Below are 17,961 nucleotides of genomic sequence, written 5' to 3'. Positions count from 1 at the left end.
GTTGTTTGGAGGAGATCTAGTTTTATTTGAACAGCATGAATACAGTCTTCCAAGGTGCAAACCCTCCTCCTCCTCCTGAAGCCTGTGGAGCTCCTTCATGTACTGCTGTCTTATCTGCTGGCCATCTTCTCTCACCAGAACTTTGACTGTTGAAATGTCATTCTGAAGAAGCTCGAGCATGTGACATGGATCCAGGAGAACATGGACTTTTAGTGAGGGGTCTTCAGGATGGCAAAGAAAGAGAGAAAATATCAGTTATTCATTAAATCATTTTTTTGTTCTCATCTATTTTTCTGTATTCATCTGTGCGTAAGAGCACATTTATAAATTCAACAGTGTACTACCGAGACAGGTACAGGTATTCAGGTAATCAACATCTATTCAAAGTTAAGAAGATAAACATTATTGTAATTGTGCTATTTTCAGCTCTCTCACTCACACAATGATATTCCACATCAAATGGTCTCAGATTTTGTGAGGAAAAATTGAGCAGTTTATTGTTGATAATACTTCATCTTAACATGAAACAAATATAACCTAAATTATTTAAATCATTAACAGGTCCCAACTCTCTGTGCTTTAGTACAGAACATACAGTAGAACATTTATTATTAGCATGAGGTCAGTACATGGCTGTATTCTTCAAACCATTTCTTGTACTTCTGGCTTTATATCTTATTTTCATTCCATATGTTATTTATATTTTATATTTCTATTGCTATATTCTTTGTAAGAGCATCTGCAACGATTAAGAACTATAATAATAACCATATTAAATTTCACTGAACTCATACAAAGTGAATTTTTTATTTTATTTGTTAACAGTTTGCACAAATCTTAAGACACTACATCAACCATGTAACTTTAATGTCATCCTCTATAACCTACACAGCACATTAGGTTCAGTTCAGTTTATGTTACTGACGGATAATTACTACACAAAGTTTGTTTTTTAATGTCCACATTTAGGTGGAGTATAACATTCATCATAACGTCAGATAACCACCGAGCTGAACCTTTAGCTTCTAACATCACACAAACTCATTATTTTCAACATCTTAACAACAAACATTTCTAAACCATTGACCGTAAATAATGAGCTACACAGTTAGCCGACTGGTTTACAAGTCGTAAATATAAATACCGACACACAAGTATACAGTAAACATAACACTACTATATCACTTACCGAAGAAAACTGAAGCATCAACTTGTTGGATGGTCTGTTAACCGCACAGCAAGCCATGTATGTTGTCAGATATGTGTTAAACAAACACTCCAAACGAAGTAAAAAAGAGGAGAAATCAGACGGATCAAGCTGTTAGCCTCCTGACCTGCTGACCGCGCAGAGCTGTCAATCAAATCTGACACAACCAAATATGGGCATAGTCGTTTTCCTTAATAGAATAAAATCCGATGAGTTATAAAAACAATTCCCCCCCCCCACAGTGTGAGGAGAAGGGGCAGTCAACTTCTCAGATATATCTCGTTTTTTGAACCAGGCTGTAAACATGTTGATTCCTGTGGTAAAAACGGGCTTTTTTGGCTGTGGGCTTATGGCACTTCTGGCGCTTCTGCAGCCAGCCTCAAGAGGAACCTCGAGGAACTGCAGTTTTTTGTACTTCCGCATAGGCTTCATTTTTCGAGACCGGAGGTTGACCCTTGGTATGAGCGAGAGGCACGTTATGATGCCGGGGACCGGAGCAGAATAAGCAGGAGAATGTATCAACTTGGAGAGGGAGGGGGGCACGGGGGTAAACTCCCCCACTCACTCCTTTCGCGCCGTTATCAGCCGCAACATGATACAATTTTTGCCCCACACACACAAATACACACACACACTTGAGTCCCCACAGTTCGCCGAGTCGGGTGTCGAGGCTTTTATAGGTTTGGTGACGTGGGGCTGTACTCCTACGTCATACTGTACTCCAAAAAAACTGTTAGAGTTTTTCAAACAGAAGGGCAGACACTATGCACATTTCTAACACAATATTTCAAATTTCAATACTTTGTACTCAAATGTCGAGATTGGGACTTGGATTGATCCATAACACTACTTAATACTCAAATACAGAGGTTTAGAGTTGAAGAAAGTGGTTTTAGGGTTTAGTTACTCTTTAACCAGAGCTGTCTCAGTGCTGCGGTTTGGTCCAAAACCTGACTGGAAGACATCCAAACAGTTGTTCAATATCAAGAAGTTATTTAACTTCTGAAACACAGCTTTGTCTATCATTTGACCTAATAGAGGAAGATTTGATATAGGCCTGTAATTATTCATTATTGTCTAGATTGTTCTTTTCTAGTAGTGGCTTGATGACTGCTGTTTTCAGGGCCTGTGGGAAGACACCTGAGAGACAAGTTTACCATTTGTAACAGATCTGGAGCCATGACTCCTCCTCCTGCTGCCAATATCAAGACAGCAGGAGGAGGACTTTAATTGTTTAATTGTCACTTGTTTTTTATTGGTGAGATCAGAACAATACAGACATTAAAGAAGGGGGTCCATTGTTTTTCTGTAATGTAGAACATTTAACCCCCATTACCACCCCCACCCCCCATTATCACACCCCCCAACCATGAAACAGACCAGCTGGACAGAGTGAACAGAGTCAGCTGATCTTCAGTCAGCAGTGTTTCTCAGACTGACAGACCACACAGAGACACTGAAGAACCAAGAGACCAGAACATAAACCCAGGATAGAGAGGTTCAGTGAATGTGGTGTTGAAGGTGTGGAGGTGGATCAGTGTGTCAGAGGAGACTCTGTAGAAGGACAGAGAGCCAGCAGGACAGTCCACATACACTGCTACTCTGTGAGAGACAGAGGAGGAGGAGGAGGAGGAAGAGGAGGAGGAGGAGCGGGAGGAGGAGAAAGAGGAGGAGGAGGAGAGCTCTGTTCTTCTGTTATTGTGATAGACAGAGTAACCTTCATCAGAGCAGCTCAGACTCCAGGACTGATCATTATCTCCAAACACACATTCAGCTCTACCTCCTCTCCTTCTGATTCCTCTGTAACTCACTGATACATCAACCTTTCCTCTCCACTCGACCTCCCAGTAACAGCGACCAGTCAGACCAGTCCTACACAGCAGCTGAGACCACCAGTAATCAAATCTGTCTGGATGATCAGGATATGACTGAAGCTCCTCCACACGTGTCACCTTCCTGTTGTTGTCAGACAGTTTCAGTTTTCTGCTCACTGTGTTTGTGTCCAGTTCCAGCTCACAGGCGTCTGATGGAGAGAACGAGACACAACACAGCTGCAGGTTATCATCTGTTCATTCATCAACAACTTTACTGACACTTACTGATAGGGGTGTAAAGGTACACGTACTCGGACCGGACCGTTTCAGTACAGGACTGATCCGAGTACGCACGGAACAAAATGCTTTTATCTGTGTTCCCACACTGACCACAAAGCGGAAGCACACCTCAGGGTAGAGGAAGGCTGTGGCTGCTGGTATGGGACACAGCTTTTAGTTAATAACTTGTAAAAAAGTTCAAACATAAACTGTGCAAACTGTGCAGATTAGTAGTTCCTCGAGTCCTGTTGGTCTGGACAGTTGCATATAACCGGGATGGAGTTCTTTTTACGGATTTACTCTTAAGTTTTGTTTTAATTTTCATCGATGATCCCGCTCAAACTAAGAGCAAAAGGGGAGGGGGAGACGCGTCTGTGTGGGAGAATAACCTGCAGCAGAGACGTGCTGTCAGGGGAGGCAGGTGAGGCTCGTCATCATCAAAAGTAAAAAACAAATAATCATTAAATCAAATAAATATTAATATTTTTCTACTGATCTGTGTTATAAATGTTATTTCTGTACGATTCCAAAAATGTTCAATAATTTTCATGATCAAAATCTCTGAATTTGCATATTTCCGGCCGGCTCCGATGCGAGGTGAGGCAGCGACGAGTTGTGCCTCATCCCAGATTGCGCAATCCCTCACAAACTAGGTCGAGCGTATGCCTTTTGCTTTCTTACTGTTTGTCACCAATGTAATGTTTGTAGACACTTCTATTATCCGTCCTCACTTTCCATAGAATAAGTAATGTATTTCACATGTTTTTTAACATATTTAGTTTAATTTGACATAAAACCGCACTGAAAAAGCATGAGGTGAGGCAGCTGCTTCACCTGAAGGGGGCGTGCGTCAGGTTGCGTGAGGCTCATAAGACCAAGAGGTTATGCTTGGTTTGATGGTTGCTCCTCTTCTATGCAGATTTTTTTATATAAAAAATATTTTATATCTAAACTTAAAGATTTCTCAATTTTTCAATCAAAACATGAAGTGATAAATAATGGAAGACTTTTAAAACTAAAAGAAGGTAAGGAGGACTTTTACAACAAAGTCACAGATATTTTAGTCCAGAAGGATAGGTGAATGGACTTTGTTTACAAGTAAAGGTAAGACCATGAATACACCGCAGTATATGCCTACTTTTATTTTTATTGAATGAGTATGAATTGTGGAATTGCAATGGAAAAAACATTTCTGAGGCGCTATAAATGTAACGTTCTTCCTTTGCCAAATATGCACCTTCCCTCTATGTGTGTGTAAATACTGCTGATATGAGATATGAAACACAACCAGTAGTCAATGTGCAAGCTGCCAATTGAATGGTGAATTTAAGCTACTCTATAAATGGGTTCATATATTTGTAAATCTGACTCTGAAAAAGTCAGTGCCTCACCAGCCACGAACCTCGCCGCACGTCACTGACCTGCAGCATGATAGAATGAACACCTCCCTCCCCATTCCCACAATAATGGACAAAGAGACGTTGACAAGACGAGAGTAGTGTGCCGTTGTTGTTCAGCGGACATCGGGTACGTCACAGGCAACACGTCCAACTTATTAAAGCACTTGAAAAGGCACCACGTGAACGTAAACATCACTGCAACTAGGAAAAAACAGACAGCCTTTTGCTAGTAATTCTAAACGGGCCAAAGCCATAAAAAATGCCATTGAAGTTCTTATATCGACAGAGGGAAATATTAATAGTTCTGAAACTACACTGTCCCAGATGTGATTAGGTTTATTATGTGCTCAAAGAGCATTCAAAAAAGTGTTGCCTTCATAAACTAAAAGGTGGAAGTGTAATTTAAAAGAAATATTTTTATATATAGGCTATATTAATGACTTCATTTAATTCTAAAATACTTTATTTCATTCATATCTTTTATTTATTGGAGACTCTTTTGGTTGAAGGAAGCAGCACGAGTTTATTTTATGTTTTTTTTTTTTACAATGTTTAATTTAAAATGTTATTAAAAAGTAACCTGAGCAGGTGTACAAGTCTGAACTGTCGATGCTGCACTTAGTCCAATGTGTAAAAGGGAAATTATAAATGTTCCTAATAAAGAAAAAAAGCGTTGCATCAGGTCCCTTTACTGTAGTGAAAATGTACCAAACCGAAGCTTCAAAACTGAGAACTGTACCGAACTGAAATGTTTGTGTACCGTTACACCCCTACTTACTGAGAGTCAATCAAACTTACAGTTCATATTCAGCACTGAATGATGTTTGACAGCACTGAAATGTAATAATCCACTTCTAATCAAGTTCAAATGGAGTTACCATGGCAGCCAGGAAGAATGGAGATCCAAATCAACAAACACATGCAGTGAATAAAGTCTGACTAATCAAAGTGCAGCACAAAGAATCTATGAACCATCTGCTGTCTCCAACTGTTCTGTCCTCAGAGGTCACATTCAGCACAAACAGGAGCCTCATTTCCACTTTCACTGTCACACACAATGTGATGGCAGCAGGAGTGTGCCACGTCCCTTTGTCCTGTCTAACTACTTTTAAACTGTGTTTCTGAAGTCATGGAGACCATTTCTTTACCATCAATCTAGGCTCTACAACATACATGTTTTTGTTTTAATGTAAATTTAACTGGACTGGATGAACAGATCAAAATCTGAAGAAACAGATGACAACTCAGTCCTTGTGAGTTTTTCTCTGCTTGTCTAAGGTGTAGGCCACGCCGTCCCGACCTCATCTGGCCACCTGGCGGCCTGCAGCTGACTTGTGTATTGTTGTTGGATGTTCCTGCTGGCCTGTACTATGGTGATCGTGGACTTTGCTGTGTGCCTTACTGTCTGCACAGCCAGAAGACGAGGAGGAGAGCTAGCTTATGTCTCTAAAGATATTCTGTTTCTATTTCATCACTGAATTCACGTCTGGATGTTTTTGAGGAGAGAACTTGATGTTGGAGACTCTGCATATTTACATGTTTATGAAAATGAACGTCAAATCAAAAATGATTTCTGCTGTTTTTAAAGTTGATGAGCTCCACGAGCTCGACTACGAGCAGCCGGCCAGCAGCCAACATCAAAATGTGAAATGTCACAAAAACTGCATGTTGTAAAATATACATTTCTGTTGGATGTGATGAATGGTGATTTTCTATTCAATGGATTATCACTTTTATTTCAGTTTACATTTTTTATTTAATATTTAAACTGCTCAGATTGTGTCCAGACGGGTTCCCCGTCTGCCACAAAATTGGTCCTTTCCTTATCCTGGTTTGGCTCTCATTCCTGCGGTTTTCCTGACCCCGGCTGGCGCCCGGTAGCTTGCGGCTTTCAGCCTGCGGCTAGCAGCTGCTCTCCCTGCTGCGGACATGGTACTACTAACATACTCCGCTCTGCAACTCCAGAATCTCGCCTGCCACTTCTCTCCGGACAACCTTGCTTCCATTAAATCTTTCGGACTCCTGCGCCGTCCTCACTACGTGCATAGGGCTGCCCGATGCAAGTTTGTTTACACTGACCATGCTATCCCCACTGTAGTGTCTGACCGGCGCCATCATCACAACAAATCACACGTGCACACCAGAAACCTGATACCTGTTGTTGTGTGTGTTGACAGAACCACTCCTCTCTCCCCCTCTGCTTCAGAATACACCACCGCCTCATTTATGCTGCAGAATGCTCGCTCCCTTAACAACAAAGCAAACCTATTTCACTAAATATCAAACTTTACTGACAGATCCACGTCATCAGAATCATTCAAACCGATGGTTTTATTTAGGCTATAATCGCGCATGTAGTGAGCCGTTTCCAATAAGTAACTTTCATTATGACAGTATATAAACATAAAATAAAAATAAAAAATAAAAGTCCGCCACATACATATTGCATCAGCGCCGTCTCGCCTTCATTATCCCGGACGGACCTCAGAGGACCGGACTTATACACTAATGTAATCACTGATGTAGAGTTAAACATTAGACTAACACAAAGACCATAGAGCCTCCAGTTTTCATTAATATATTTCAATATCTTGCATTTATCATCAATTGTGATTTTTAGTTTTAATAAAGAGTGCACAGAGACATGGCGATGGCTTCACACATTTCACCTCCTCCATACTCAGCACATCTTCATCAGCTGCATGTATTTATTCTGTAAATAATTCAAGTGTGGACATTAAGTCGGGGCATCTCTGACACGATCATTAAGCCATATATTTGATCATAATTAGTCACAGTGCAGACGGAGATGCCCACGGAAATATGTGGCCAACAATTCAAAGTTTTTGTTGGTTGATCAAACCTTTGATTAATAATATGATAGAGTGAGGGAGAATGCTGACTGACGTGTCCTCTCTGCCACTATATGAAGAAATCAGTGTGGGTCCTGTAAACATGTAAACATTGCAGATATACTCGTGCGTAATGATGAACGGTGGATGTTTTGGCACATAGGACAGCGTGAATGCAGAAGCGACGTGGTGTCATTCTCTGAATTTTCTTCAGTTCGTGATCCTCCTGCTGCAGCAAACTACCGATATGTCCATTTTATCCTTCACTTCATTCACAAGTTCCTTTGTTTCTGGGTCAGAAAGTTTCGTTTCTTTGTCTAAACTTCAGTTTTCGTGATCCAACGGTGGAAACCTTTGATCTGCCCCCTCGTTTGTATGCATTTTCATTCACGAGCTGCTTTGCATTGACCGTTTATGGTTGAATGTGGGCGTGTAGAGGGCGGAACATGGGACTAATCTACGTGCGCACATTTCCAGGTGGATGGTGATTTATAAAGGGAACATTGCGTGCAGGTGTGCGTACGAACGGTTTTATAACTCTGAATCATTTTGTGCGCACGCCATTTCTGGGTTTTTGGCACACGTACATTTTTAGTATGAATTTTACGCACTCTTTTATAAACGAGACCCCTGGTCATTTTTAAAAACCTCCTCAAACACCATCTGTTCACCAAAGCATTCAGCCTCATCTAACACTCCCCTCAGCTGATCACCCACTCCCTTTCTCCTTCATTTGTTTGTCTAGTGTTTCTATCCTTTCTCTTCTCTGTTTGTGTTTTTCTATTCCTCTATTGTTGTCTCCCCCCCACACACACACACACACACACACACACTTTGTAAAGCATCCTTGGGTTTCATGAAAGGCGCTATATAAATCTAAGTTATTGTTATTAACTTCTCAAAGAGAAATAAACAAATCCTCTATTCACAAGCCATAGTCTCTGTCTGATTGTTCAAGAGCATTTACTCTTCTACACTCCAACATGTGCTGCTGTGTTCTGATGAAGAGAAATGAAAACACACTCACACTTCCTCAGACCAGGATCCAGTCTGTGCAGTCCACTATGGTCCAACCTGGAGGAAGAAACCAGATCAGAATCTATTTCATACATCTTCATTTAAATCCAGCATCAGACAAGAAGCAGAGTTCATCATTCAGAAACAGTGAGACAGCTTCTGTGTGTCTGTCTGTACCTCAGTGTCTCCAGTCTGCAGTGTGGATCCTCCAGTCCAGCAGACAGCAGCTTCTCTCCTCGTTCTCCTGGATGATTGTAGCTCAGGTCCAGATGTCTCAGGGGGGAGGAGCTTAGAGCTGAGGCCAGAGACGCACAACCTTCTTCTGTGATCAGAGAACCTGACAGACTACACACACACACACACACACGCACACGCACACGCACACGCACACACACACATAAAAACCAACACACACACACACACACACACACACAAACACCAACACACACACACACACACACACACACACACACACACACACACACACTATGCTTAACATCCATTGGTCCATTCTTCTCTGTTTTACCAGTAACATCCCGTCATAACCATGCAGCTGAACAGAATAGACTTCATAATCTGATACTAATCAATATTTACTCTGGTGACAAATAGTGAAGGTAAGACAGAGCGTGAGATAAACACACAGACTGCTTTGACATCAGCAGTGATGTAGAAACAGTTCTGAACTGTTTCATCTGAAATAAAGATTCTTTAGTTCTTTATGTTCCAAACATTATCCATGGTTTGTTTGTTGGTGGGGAAAGAACTTCAGATTTAACTTTCTTTATTCCAGTCCAGCTTCCTCAGACTAAAAGACTGAGAGCTATAGAACGAGCTCAGAGCTTTACAGCTTTAATGTGGAAACATACAGGAAAACTTTAAACCATCACCAAGGACCATTTAATAAATGATTCATCAAGAAAACATGATCTTAGATGAATAATGTGGATCAGCAGCACACTAACCTGAGAGTGTCCAGTCTACAGAGTGGACTCTTTAGTCCAGTAGACAGCAGCTTCACTCCTGAATCATGCAGGTTGTTGTTGTTCAGGTCCAGCTCTCTCAGATTAGAGGACTGGGAGCTGAGGACTGAGGACAGAGCTTCACAGCTTCTCTCTGAGAGGTTACAGACACTCAGCCTGAAGAGGATATGTTTGGTAAGTTAATCAAAATACCAAATAAACTAAGTACATTTAAGCTTATTGGGTAAACTTTCACATGAATAAGTCCTTACCTGAGCGTTTCCAGTGAACAGTGTAGAGTCTTTAAACCACTACACAGCAGCTTCACTCCTGAATCCTGCAGGTTGTTGTTGCTCAGGTCCAGCTCTCTCAGACTAGAGGACTGGGAGCTGAGGACTGAGGACAGAGCTTCACAGCTTCTCTCTGACAGGTTACAGACACTCAGCCTGAAGAGGATATGTTTGGTAAGTTAATCAAAATATCAAATAAACTAAGTACATTTAAGCTTATTGGGTAAACTTTCACATGAATAAGTCCTTACCTGAGAGTTTCCAGTGAACAGTGTAGAGTCTTTAAACCACTACACAGCAGCTTCACTTCTGAATCCTGCAGGTTGTTGTTGCTCAGGTCCAGCTCTCTCAGACTAGAGGACTGGGAGCTGAGGACTGAGGACAGAGCTTCACAGCTTCTCTCTGAGAGGTTACAACCTCTCAGCCTGAAGAGGATTCAGAAGAACACAAATGAAAGCAATTACAAACTATAGTAGTTATTTCTGAATGAAGAGAACTACATTTGAACTGGATAGTTATGTGAGCACGTACAGAGCTTTGTTTGAAGCTTTGATCACAGGCAGCAGCCTCAGAAGAGCCTCCTCTGAAGCAGAGTATTTCTTCAGGTCAAACACGTCCAGATCTTTTTCTGATGACAGTAAGATGAAGACCAGAGCTGACCACTGAGCAGGAGACAGTTTATCTGTGGAGAGACGTCCTGATCTCAGGGACTGTTGGATCTCCTCCACTAGAGAACGATCATTCAGTTCATTCAGACAGTGGAACAGATTGATGCTTTTCTCTGTAGACAGATCCTCACTGATCTTCTCCTTGATGTACTTGACTGTTTTCTGATTAGTCTTTGAGCCACTTCCTGTGTGTGTCAGCAGACCTCGTATGAGATTCTGATTGGTCTCTAGAGAAAGACCGAGGAGGAAGCGGAGGAACAAGTCCAGGTGTCCATTAGGACTCTGTAAGGCCTGGTCCACAGCACTCTGATATAAATGTTTTGGGTCAGGTTTTTCTCTGAATCCTTTAGACCTCCGGGATGTTTTTTGTTTTTCTGGCATCAGATTGACTCCAGAGTTGATGAAGGTCAGATGGACATGAAGAGCAGCCAGAAACTCCTGAACACTCAGATGGATGAAGCAGAACACCTTGTCCTGGTACAGTCCTCTCTCCTCTTTAAAGATCTGTGTGAACACTCCTGAGTACACTGAGGCTGCTCTGATATCGATGTCACACTCTGTCAGGTCTGAGTCATAGAAGATCAGGTTTCCTTTCTGCAGCTGCTCAAAAGCCAGTTTTCCCAGAGACTCAATCATCTTCCTGCTCTCTGGACTCCAGTGTGGATCTGTCTCAGCTCCTCCATCATACTTGATGTTCTTCATTTTGGACTGAACCACCAGGAAGTGGATGTACATCTCAGTCAGGGTCTTGGGCAGCTCTCCTCCCTCTCTGGTCTTCAGCACATCCTCCAGAACTGTAGCAGTGATCCAGCAGAAGACTGGGATGTGGCACATGATGTGGAGGCTTCTGGATGTCTTGATGTGGGAGATGATTCTGCTGGCCTGCTCCTCATTTCTGAACCTCTTCCTGAAGTACTCTTCCTTCTGTGGGTCAGTGAACCCTCTGACCTCTGTCACTATGTCAACACACTCAGGAGGGATCTGATTGGCTGCTGCAGGTCTTGTAGTTATCCAGAGGTGAGCAGAGGGAAGCAGTTTCCCCCTGATGAGGTTAGTCAGCAGCACATCCACTGAGGTGGACTCTGTGACATCAGTCAGGGTCTCGTTGTTTTTAAAGTCCAGAGGAAGTCGACACTCATCCAGACCGTCAAAGATGAACACAACCTGGAACTCTTCAAACCTGCAGATTCCTGCTTCTTTGGTTTCAGGAAAGAAGTGATGAACAAGTTCCACCAAGTTAAACATTTTCTTTTTCAGCACATTCAGCTCTCTGAAAGTGAATGGAAATGTGAAGTGTATGTTCTGGTTGTCTTTGCCTTCGGCCCAGTCCAAAGTGAACTTCTGTGTTAAGACTGTTTTCCCGATGCCAGCCACTCCCTTTGTCATCACTGTTCTGATTGGTTCATCTCTTCCAGGTGAGACTTTGAAGATGTCTTCTTGTCTGATGGTTGTTTCTGGTCTGTGTTGTTTCCTGGATGCTGTTTCAATCTGTCTGACCTCATGTTCATCATTGACCTCTCCAGTCCCTCCCTCTGTGATGTAGAGCTCTGTGTAGATCTGGCTCAGAAGGGTTGGGTTTCCTGCTTCAGCAATCCCCTCAAACACACACTGGAACTTCTCCTTCAGGTTAGATTTGAGTTTTTGTTGGCACACTGCACCAAACGTTCCTGAATAAAGAAAGAACTGAAATCAATGAACAGATTCTGATATAGATGACATGACTATCTGAGTTTGGAACTTTAAACCTCTTTGTCCTTTTTCTAAAATACTAAATCTGTTAAAATGTTCTTACTTTTCTGCAGACAGTCAGCCAGCTCCTCCTGCTTCATTCTCCTCAGGAAGTGCAGAGTGATCTTCAAAAATGCCTCTTTACAGCTTCTCTCCTGGTTTTCATCCTCACTCTGACTCTCTAAGCATTCTGGGTAATCTGGACTCAGAACCCTCTGGACTCTCTTCAGCTCGTTCTTCACAAAGGTGATGATGTTCTCCTCCAGCAGCTGGAACAGAAGGAGACACTGGATATTTAATATAAACTGGTAGAACTCAACATGTGGTTCATCTGTCAGTCTGAAGGTCAGCTGGTCTAAACAGAACAATAACTTAGCATTAAATTATTGGAATGTTAGTATATTAATTAACAGTGTGTTGAACACACCATAAAGATGGAGTCCAGGTCTGTTGGATTCTGCTGGTCTGATTGATCTCTGTGAACATTGGAGCTCTCCTGTTGAACTCTGTGACAGGACATATTACACAAGAAAACAACGGGATATATATAATGAAACTCTGAGCTAAGATATGAGTCTTTAAACAACAGAGACATAACATTAACTTGATTTTTAATTCTTACCTTCCATCAGCAGGACGTCCATCTTTAAAGTCAATAAGGCGATCTATAGACCGGTCACTCTTCATGGACACACAGCTGGGTCGAGGAGAGTCTGGTCTCTGTTCCTGCATCCTGATACAAAAAACAACATTATTAGTTACTGTGAGCAGCAGATGAGACAGTGATGATGATGATGATGATGATGATGATGATGGTGGTGATAAACTCTGAGCAAAGATATGAGTCTTTAAACAACAGAGACATAACATTAACTTGATTTTTAATTCTTACCTTCCATCAGCAGGACGTCCATCTTTAAAGTCAATAAGGCGATCTATAGACCGGTCACTCTTCATGGACACACAGCTGGGTCGAGGAGAGTCTGGTCTCTTTTCCTGCATCCTGATACAAAAAAACAAATATTATTAGTTACTGTGAGCAGCCGATGAGAAAATGATGACGAGGATGATGATGATGATGATGATGATGATGAAGGTGGAGTGATGTGAGTGTTGAGCTGTGACATGGAGAAGAGTCATGGACAGTTAGAGATCCTCACCTCAGAGCTTCATGTTCCTCACACAGAGAGGTTTTAGAGGGAGGGACTCCCTCCTCTGTGTCCTCACACTGATCCATAGCAGAGCGCCCCCTGCTGGGAGAGCTGCACTCTGTCACTACAACAACACTGATGGAGTTCAGCTGCTGAAGTCACATCCAGTCAAAGATCTTCAGCTGTGGAGAAAACAAAGAGATGAAGCTGCTGATTCACCTTCATCATCATCATCATCATCATCATCATCGCCATCATCATCATCATCTCACTGTCAGTCTACAAACATCACATCTACCTGGTTCACCTTCATCATCATCATTGTTGGGCCACAGCCATGTGTGCTGGACAAAGAACTCTGAAAAGCTGAATCGCCATCTATTCATGCTTCTCCTGTTTGACTTCTTACGTCACTCGCGTGAGCCTCAGCACCTGAAGAGCAGAGGTGGTTGGTTGTAACCTGGTTGTAACAAGCAATCTTTATCTTTATCAATCTTAATCATATCACCACACCACCGTGTTATAAATATTTTACCTGCCCCATAATGTAATACCTGACCAAAAAATGCAAAAAGTTACTATGTTTTGGGCTCAGCATCTTGTTACATTATTGACCAGTTCTTACATTTCGGGTAGTTGTTACATTTTGGGCTCTAACAGGCCCAACAGACTGAAGAATCCCCATTGGTTAGATCAATCTGACACAGCTGTCTGACTGGAAGGAGACATTCAATAAGAGCTGATCATAGAGAATAACTACAGCAGACAGAGTTTGTCTTTATAAATCTATCTACTAGAATCACACACTCTGATTTCACTGCAGTAATTCAAATTATAGAGCTGCATAATAAGGTCTCTGGTCTGTGCTGATCTCTGCTGTGGGTGCAGAGTGTTTGTGTTGCTTGGCAACCGTCCAGTTTCAGAGAAGTTGTGGAACCAGTTGAGCTGATGGAGTGATTATTTTCAGTCCTAACTGATGAAGACAGACTCCACGCCCTCCCTCTGCTGTGTAAAACTGTACTGTTAGCATGTTAGCATAGCCTGCATGCTAACTGAGAGTCATTGTGTTCCCTGCATTTCTACTATAGTCAGAGCAGCTAATGAACCTGGTGGCTAACTATTAGCATACAGCTCTTTTGACACTTAAATCAAACAGAGAGTCTTAAAAACAGTGAAAAGTGTCTCTTACCTTCAACACAGAGAACAGATCTGCGTCAGAACGAGACAGAGTCAGAGTCCTACTGAGACCAGGAAATACCACAGTTGGTTCATCAACATACCAACAGGTGATCAAAGGGCACACCCTCCATTTCTCCCTGAAGGAAGTTTGAGTTCATTATTTTAAGATTCATGAGAAAAAATAAGTGTGTGTGTGATCAGAAGCAGCAGAGATCGTCTTCATGTTGAAACCTCAGCTGTCAATCAAGAGAAGAACTTTCAGACTGTCATTAAAAAAGACAAAAACTTGAGTTATTATTGACCATCATCCTTTTGAAATGATCTTCAGTGATCGATAAACTTCTGTGTTTAACATGTTTTATTTAATTGTCTAAAAACTGTCGACAGTTTCACAGTGAATGATCATTTACATCGTTAGTCAATCAATGGGACGCTCTTTGAAATGAATGAAAATCTAAATGGACCTGGTTCATCTGAATCTACAAAGTAACTATCAAAGCAGATTTCAAGTGTCAGTCACAGCCAATCGAAATCTGTCCTTGTTCACACCTGACGCAGGTATGACTGCACTACAAAAGGGACTACTACAGGTGATGTACAGTACCTGTGTGCCACTGCTGAAGCTCCCCCTGCTGACAAACTACAATAACTAACTTCCTGTTTCCAACACCTGCATACTAGGGATGTAAAGATTAATCGTGAGGCAGTTGAAAATTGATTCAAAGGTGTCAACGTTCACTTTGATACTCTGAAAAACTGAATCGCAGTACTTTTTTTTTAAACAGCAGAGGGCGCCATCTATTCATGCTTTTCTTGTTTGACTTCCTGCGTCACTCTCGTGAGCCTTAGCACCTGAAGAGCAGAGGCGGTTGGTTGTAACCTGGTTGTAACAAGCAGTCTTTATCATGGCAGCTGCGGTGCAAAATGTTGAAATTCACAGCTTCAGTCCACCTTAGTTTGCATATTTCCTTGGATTTATTCAGATAAATCCCTTAAATTCTTTTGAAACCACGTCTCTGCCTCATCAGTGTTCGAATCTGTGTGTCTTAAGGAGCTTCAGGACCCCCAACATGGCAGTCGTCGAACGCTGAGATCCAAGCAGAGACCAAGGAAGGGCGGAAAGAAGTGCAGGGCTTGTCCTCTCTATAAGACCACTCAAGAACGATACTAGACGGTGTGGAGGAGGTCGCTTGTAGCATCGATATGGATGCCATTGTGAGCGCATACTAAAAGGTGTGGGGCAGGGATAGTCACTTCTGTGGCTTGGGTCAATTCGCGGCCCTCCCTGCAGCTGACAATACACCGCTTCAGTGCTCCTTCTCACCTGCAGAGGTGTTGAGGGCATTGAAGCTGATGAAAAATGGCTCGGCCCCCGGGCCCGATCGTATCCGAAAAATGGATCTGTTGATGTGGAACCCAAAGGGGGTCAAACTGGCGGATCTATTTAATGCGATTGTCCTTAGCTGCCGTCTTCTTGCCTGTCTTAGGGCTAGCCGTACTACCCTCATTCCTAAGTCTTTGAGTGACTCTTTACAGAGGGACATAAACCAATGGCGGCCCATTACCATCGGCTCCGTGATCTTAAGGACCCTGTCCAGTGTTTTGACAAATCGGTTGACTGAGGTGTGGGCCCGGCACCCCCGCCATAGGAGCTTCATACCAGCCCCTGGTTGTTCCGAAAACATCGTGGTAGCGGATGGCCTGATAAACTTGTGCAAGAAGAATGGCGGTTCTCTAGAATGTGTCTTCATTGACCTCTCAAAGGCCTTTGACTCAGTGTGTCACGGACACCTGGGCTGAGGTGCTGGATAAGAAGGGGGTTGATGTGACGCTCAGAAACTTCATTACCGACTCCTATAAACAGTGTTTTACGAGGATCATGTCAGAGGATGGCCCGACCAGGAAGATCAGATTGCGCAAGGGAGTGAAGCAGGAGGACCCGATGTCTCCCTTGCTTTTCAACCTAGCAATCGACCCTCTTATCCGCCAGCTGGAGGGGAAGGGGGCGGGTGCAGATAAGCCCACATAAAGGAGTTGCTTGGCCGGACTTGTGGAGCAAGGTGCTGTCGATCCTGCGAAGGATCTCCGTGGCCAAACTGAAACCGACACAGCGGGTTGATCTCCTAAAAGTATATGGTCTCCCCCGGGTGACATATATCGCTGATCTGGGTGATGTGAGCCAGGCCCAATTGGACGTCTGTGACAGGGACATTTGTTCAAGGGTAAAGGCCTGGCTCCATCTGGAGCAATCAACCGCTGACGGCTTACTATACTCGAGGGCTCATGATGGAGGGCTGGGACTGGTTTGGCTCGGAGCATTGTCGCTTGTCGCTGATGCAGACCTCCGGGGACGAGTATACGAGGGTGGTCTCTGCTGACACCCAAAATGTTGGAATTAACGGTCGGGTCTTCTGCGGGTGTTAATGGCGGCTCAGGCAGTGATTCGTCCGCCATGAATCCTCCCCCGGTGTCTACTTCGGCGTGGCGGCACGCAGAGTTTGACAGATGGTGCAAACTGGGGTCTCAGGGTGTCAGCGTCTCAGTCTTCCGAGACGACCAAATCAGCAATGCATGGTTGGGGAACCAGGCCGAACGTCTCTGGTTTGAGTCGGAAATGATCACTGCTTTTAAACTTCGGACTAATGTCATGCCCAGCTCTAGAGGCCGGCCCACGGCTCAGAACCTTTTTAGTTTCCGCTTATGCAAGTCTCACCGCGAGATCTTCCGGCACATTGTTAGCTCTTGTCCTGGGTTATAGAAAAATAGAATGAAGAATCACAACAAGATCTGTGATCTCCTCGCAAACGAGGCGATCCACTGGGGCTGGTCCGTAGATAGAGAGAGGAGACTGACCACCCCGGCCCTTGCTGTCGTAGTCCCCGACCTTTTGATGATGAAAGGGCCCTTAGCTATCATAGCCGATGTGGCAATTGGATTTGAGGGCTCGGACGAGACCCTCAGTGATCTTGCCAAATGCAAGTTTCACAAATATAGGCCATTCGCTAGAGTAGTTAAGAGTCTATATCCGGCCCTGAAACGGGTTCATGTGCTCTTCACCATTGACCGAGTGGCGTCTTGTCTTCCTCTGTCGCCCCCTGGTCCGTGGCAGGTGGAAAAGATATTGAGCAGCTCCTGAATGCAGTGGAAAAGGAATTAACAATTTTAAAGAAGTGGTTTGACATTAATAAGCTGTCATTGAATCTAAGCAAAACAAAATGTATTATCTTTGGCAATAGAAAATAATAATAAACAGGCTAAACTCAAGATCAATGATGTTGAAATTGAACGTGTAAATGAAAATACATTTTTGGGCATCATAATAGATAATAAACACAACTGGAAATCACAGATACATAATTTAAAATCAAAAATATTAAAAAAACATTGCTATATTGTATAAAATGAAAAATATTT

At 42.9% G+C, this 17,961-nt stretch overlaps 2 protein-coding genes across 2 annotated transcripts in view; one reads left to right on the top strand and one right to left on the bottom strand.

The window, feature by feature from the left end:
- LOC136181109 (NLR family CARD domain-containing protein 3-like) overlaps positions 1-13,024 on the bottom strand; it is a 60,356-nt gene extending 47,332 nt beyond the window's left edge. The window contains exons 1-5 of the mRNA XM_065961469.1: positions 12,840-13,024; positions 12,645-12,723; positions 12,282-12,486; positions 10,353-12,156; positions 10,073-10,246 (exon numbers count right to left, since the gene is read on the bottom strand). Coding sequence (XP_065817541.1) covers positions 10,073-10,246; positions 10,353-12,156; positions 12,282-12,486; positions 12,645-12,723; positions 12,840-12,949 — 2,372 coding nt within the window. The 5' untranslated portion in view covers positions 12,950-13,024. The remainder of the gene's footprint in view (positions 1-10,072; positions 10,247-10,352; positions 12,157-12,281; positions 12,487-12,644; positions 12,724-12,839) is intronic.
- The window catches only part of LOC136181101 (NLR family CARD domain-containing protein 3-like), a 785,212-nt gene that overhangs the window by 420,208 nt on the left and 347,043 nt on the right, over positions 1-17,961 (top strand). The gene's annotated exons all lie outside the window — the stretch shown is intronic.

The sequence above is a fragment of the Labrus bergylta genome, chromosome 2 (genome assembly GCF_963930695.1).
Source record: "Labrus bergylta chromosome 2, fLabBer1.1, whole genome shotgun sequence".
Lineage (NCBI taxonomy): Eukaryota > Metazoa > Chordata > Actinopteri > Labriformes > Labridae > Labrus > Labrus bergylta.
This window is presented reverse-complemented; position numbering and strand designations above follow the sequence as displayed.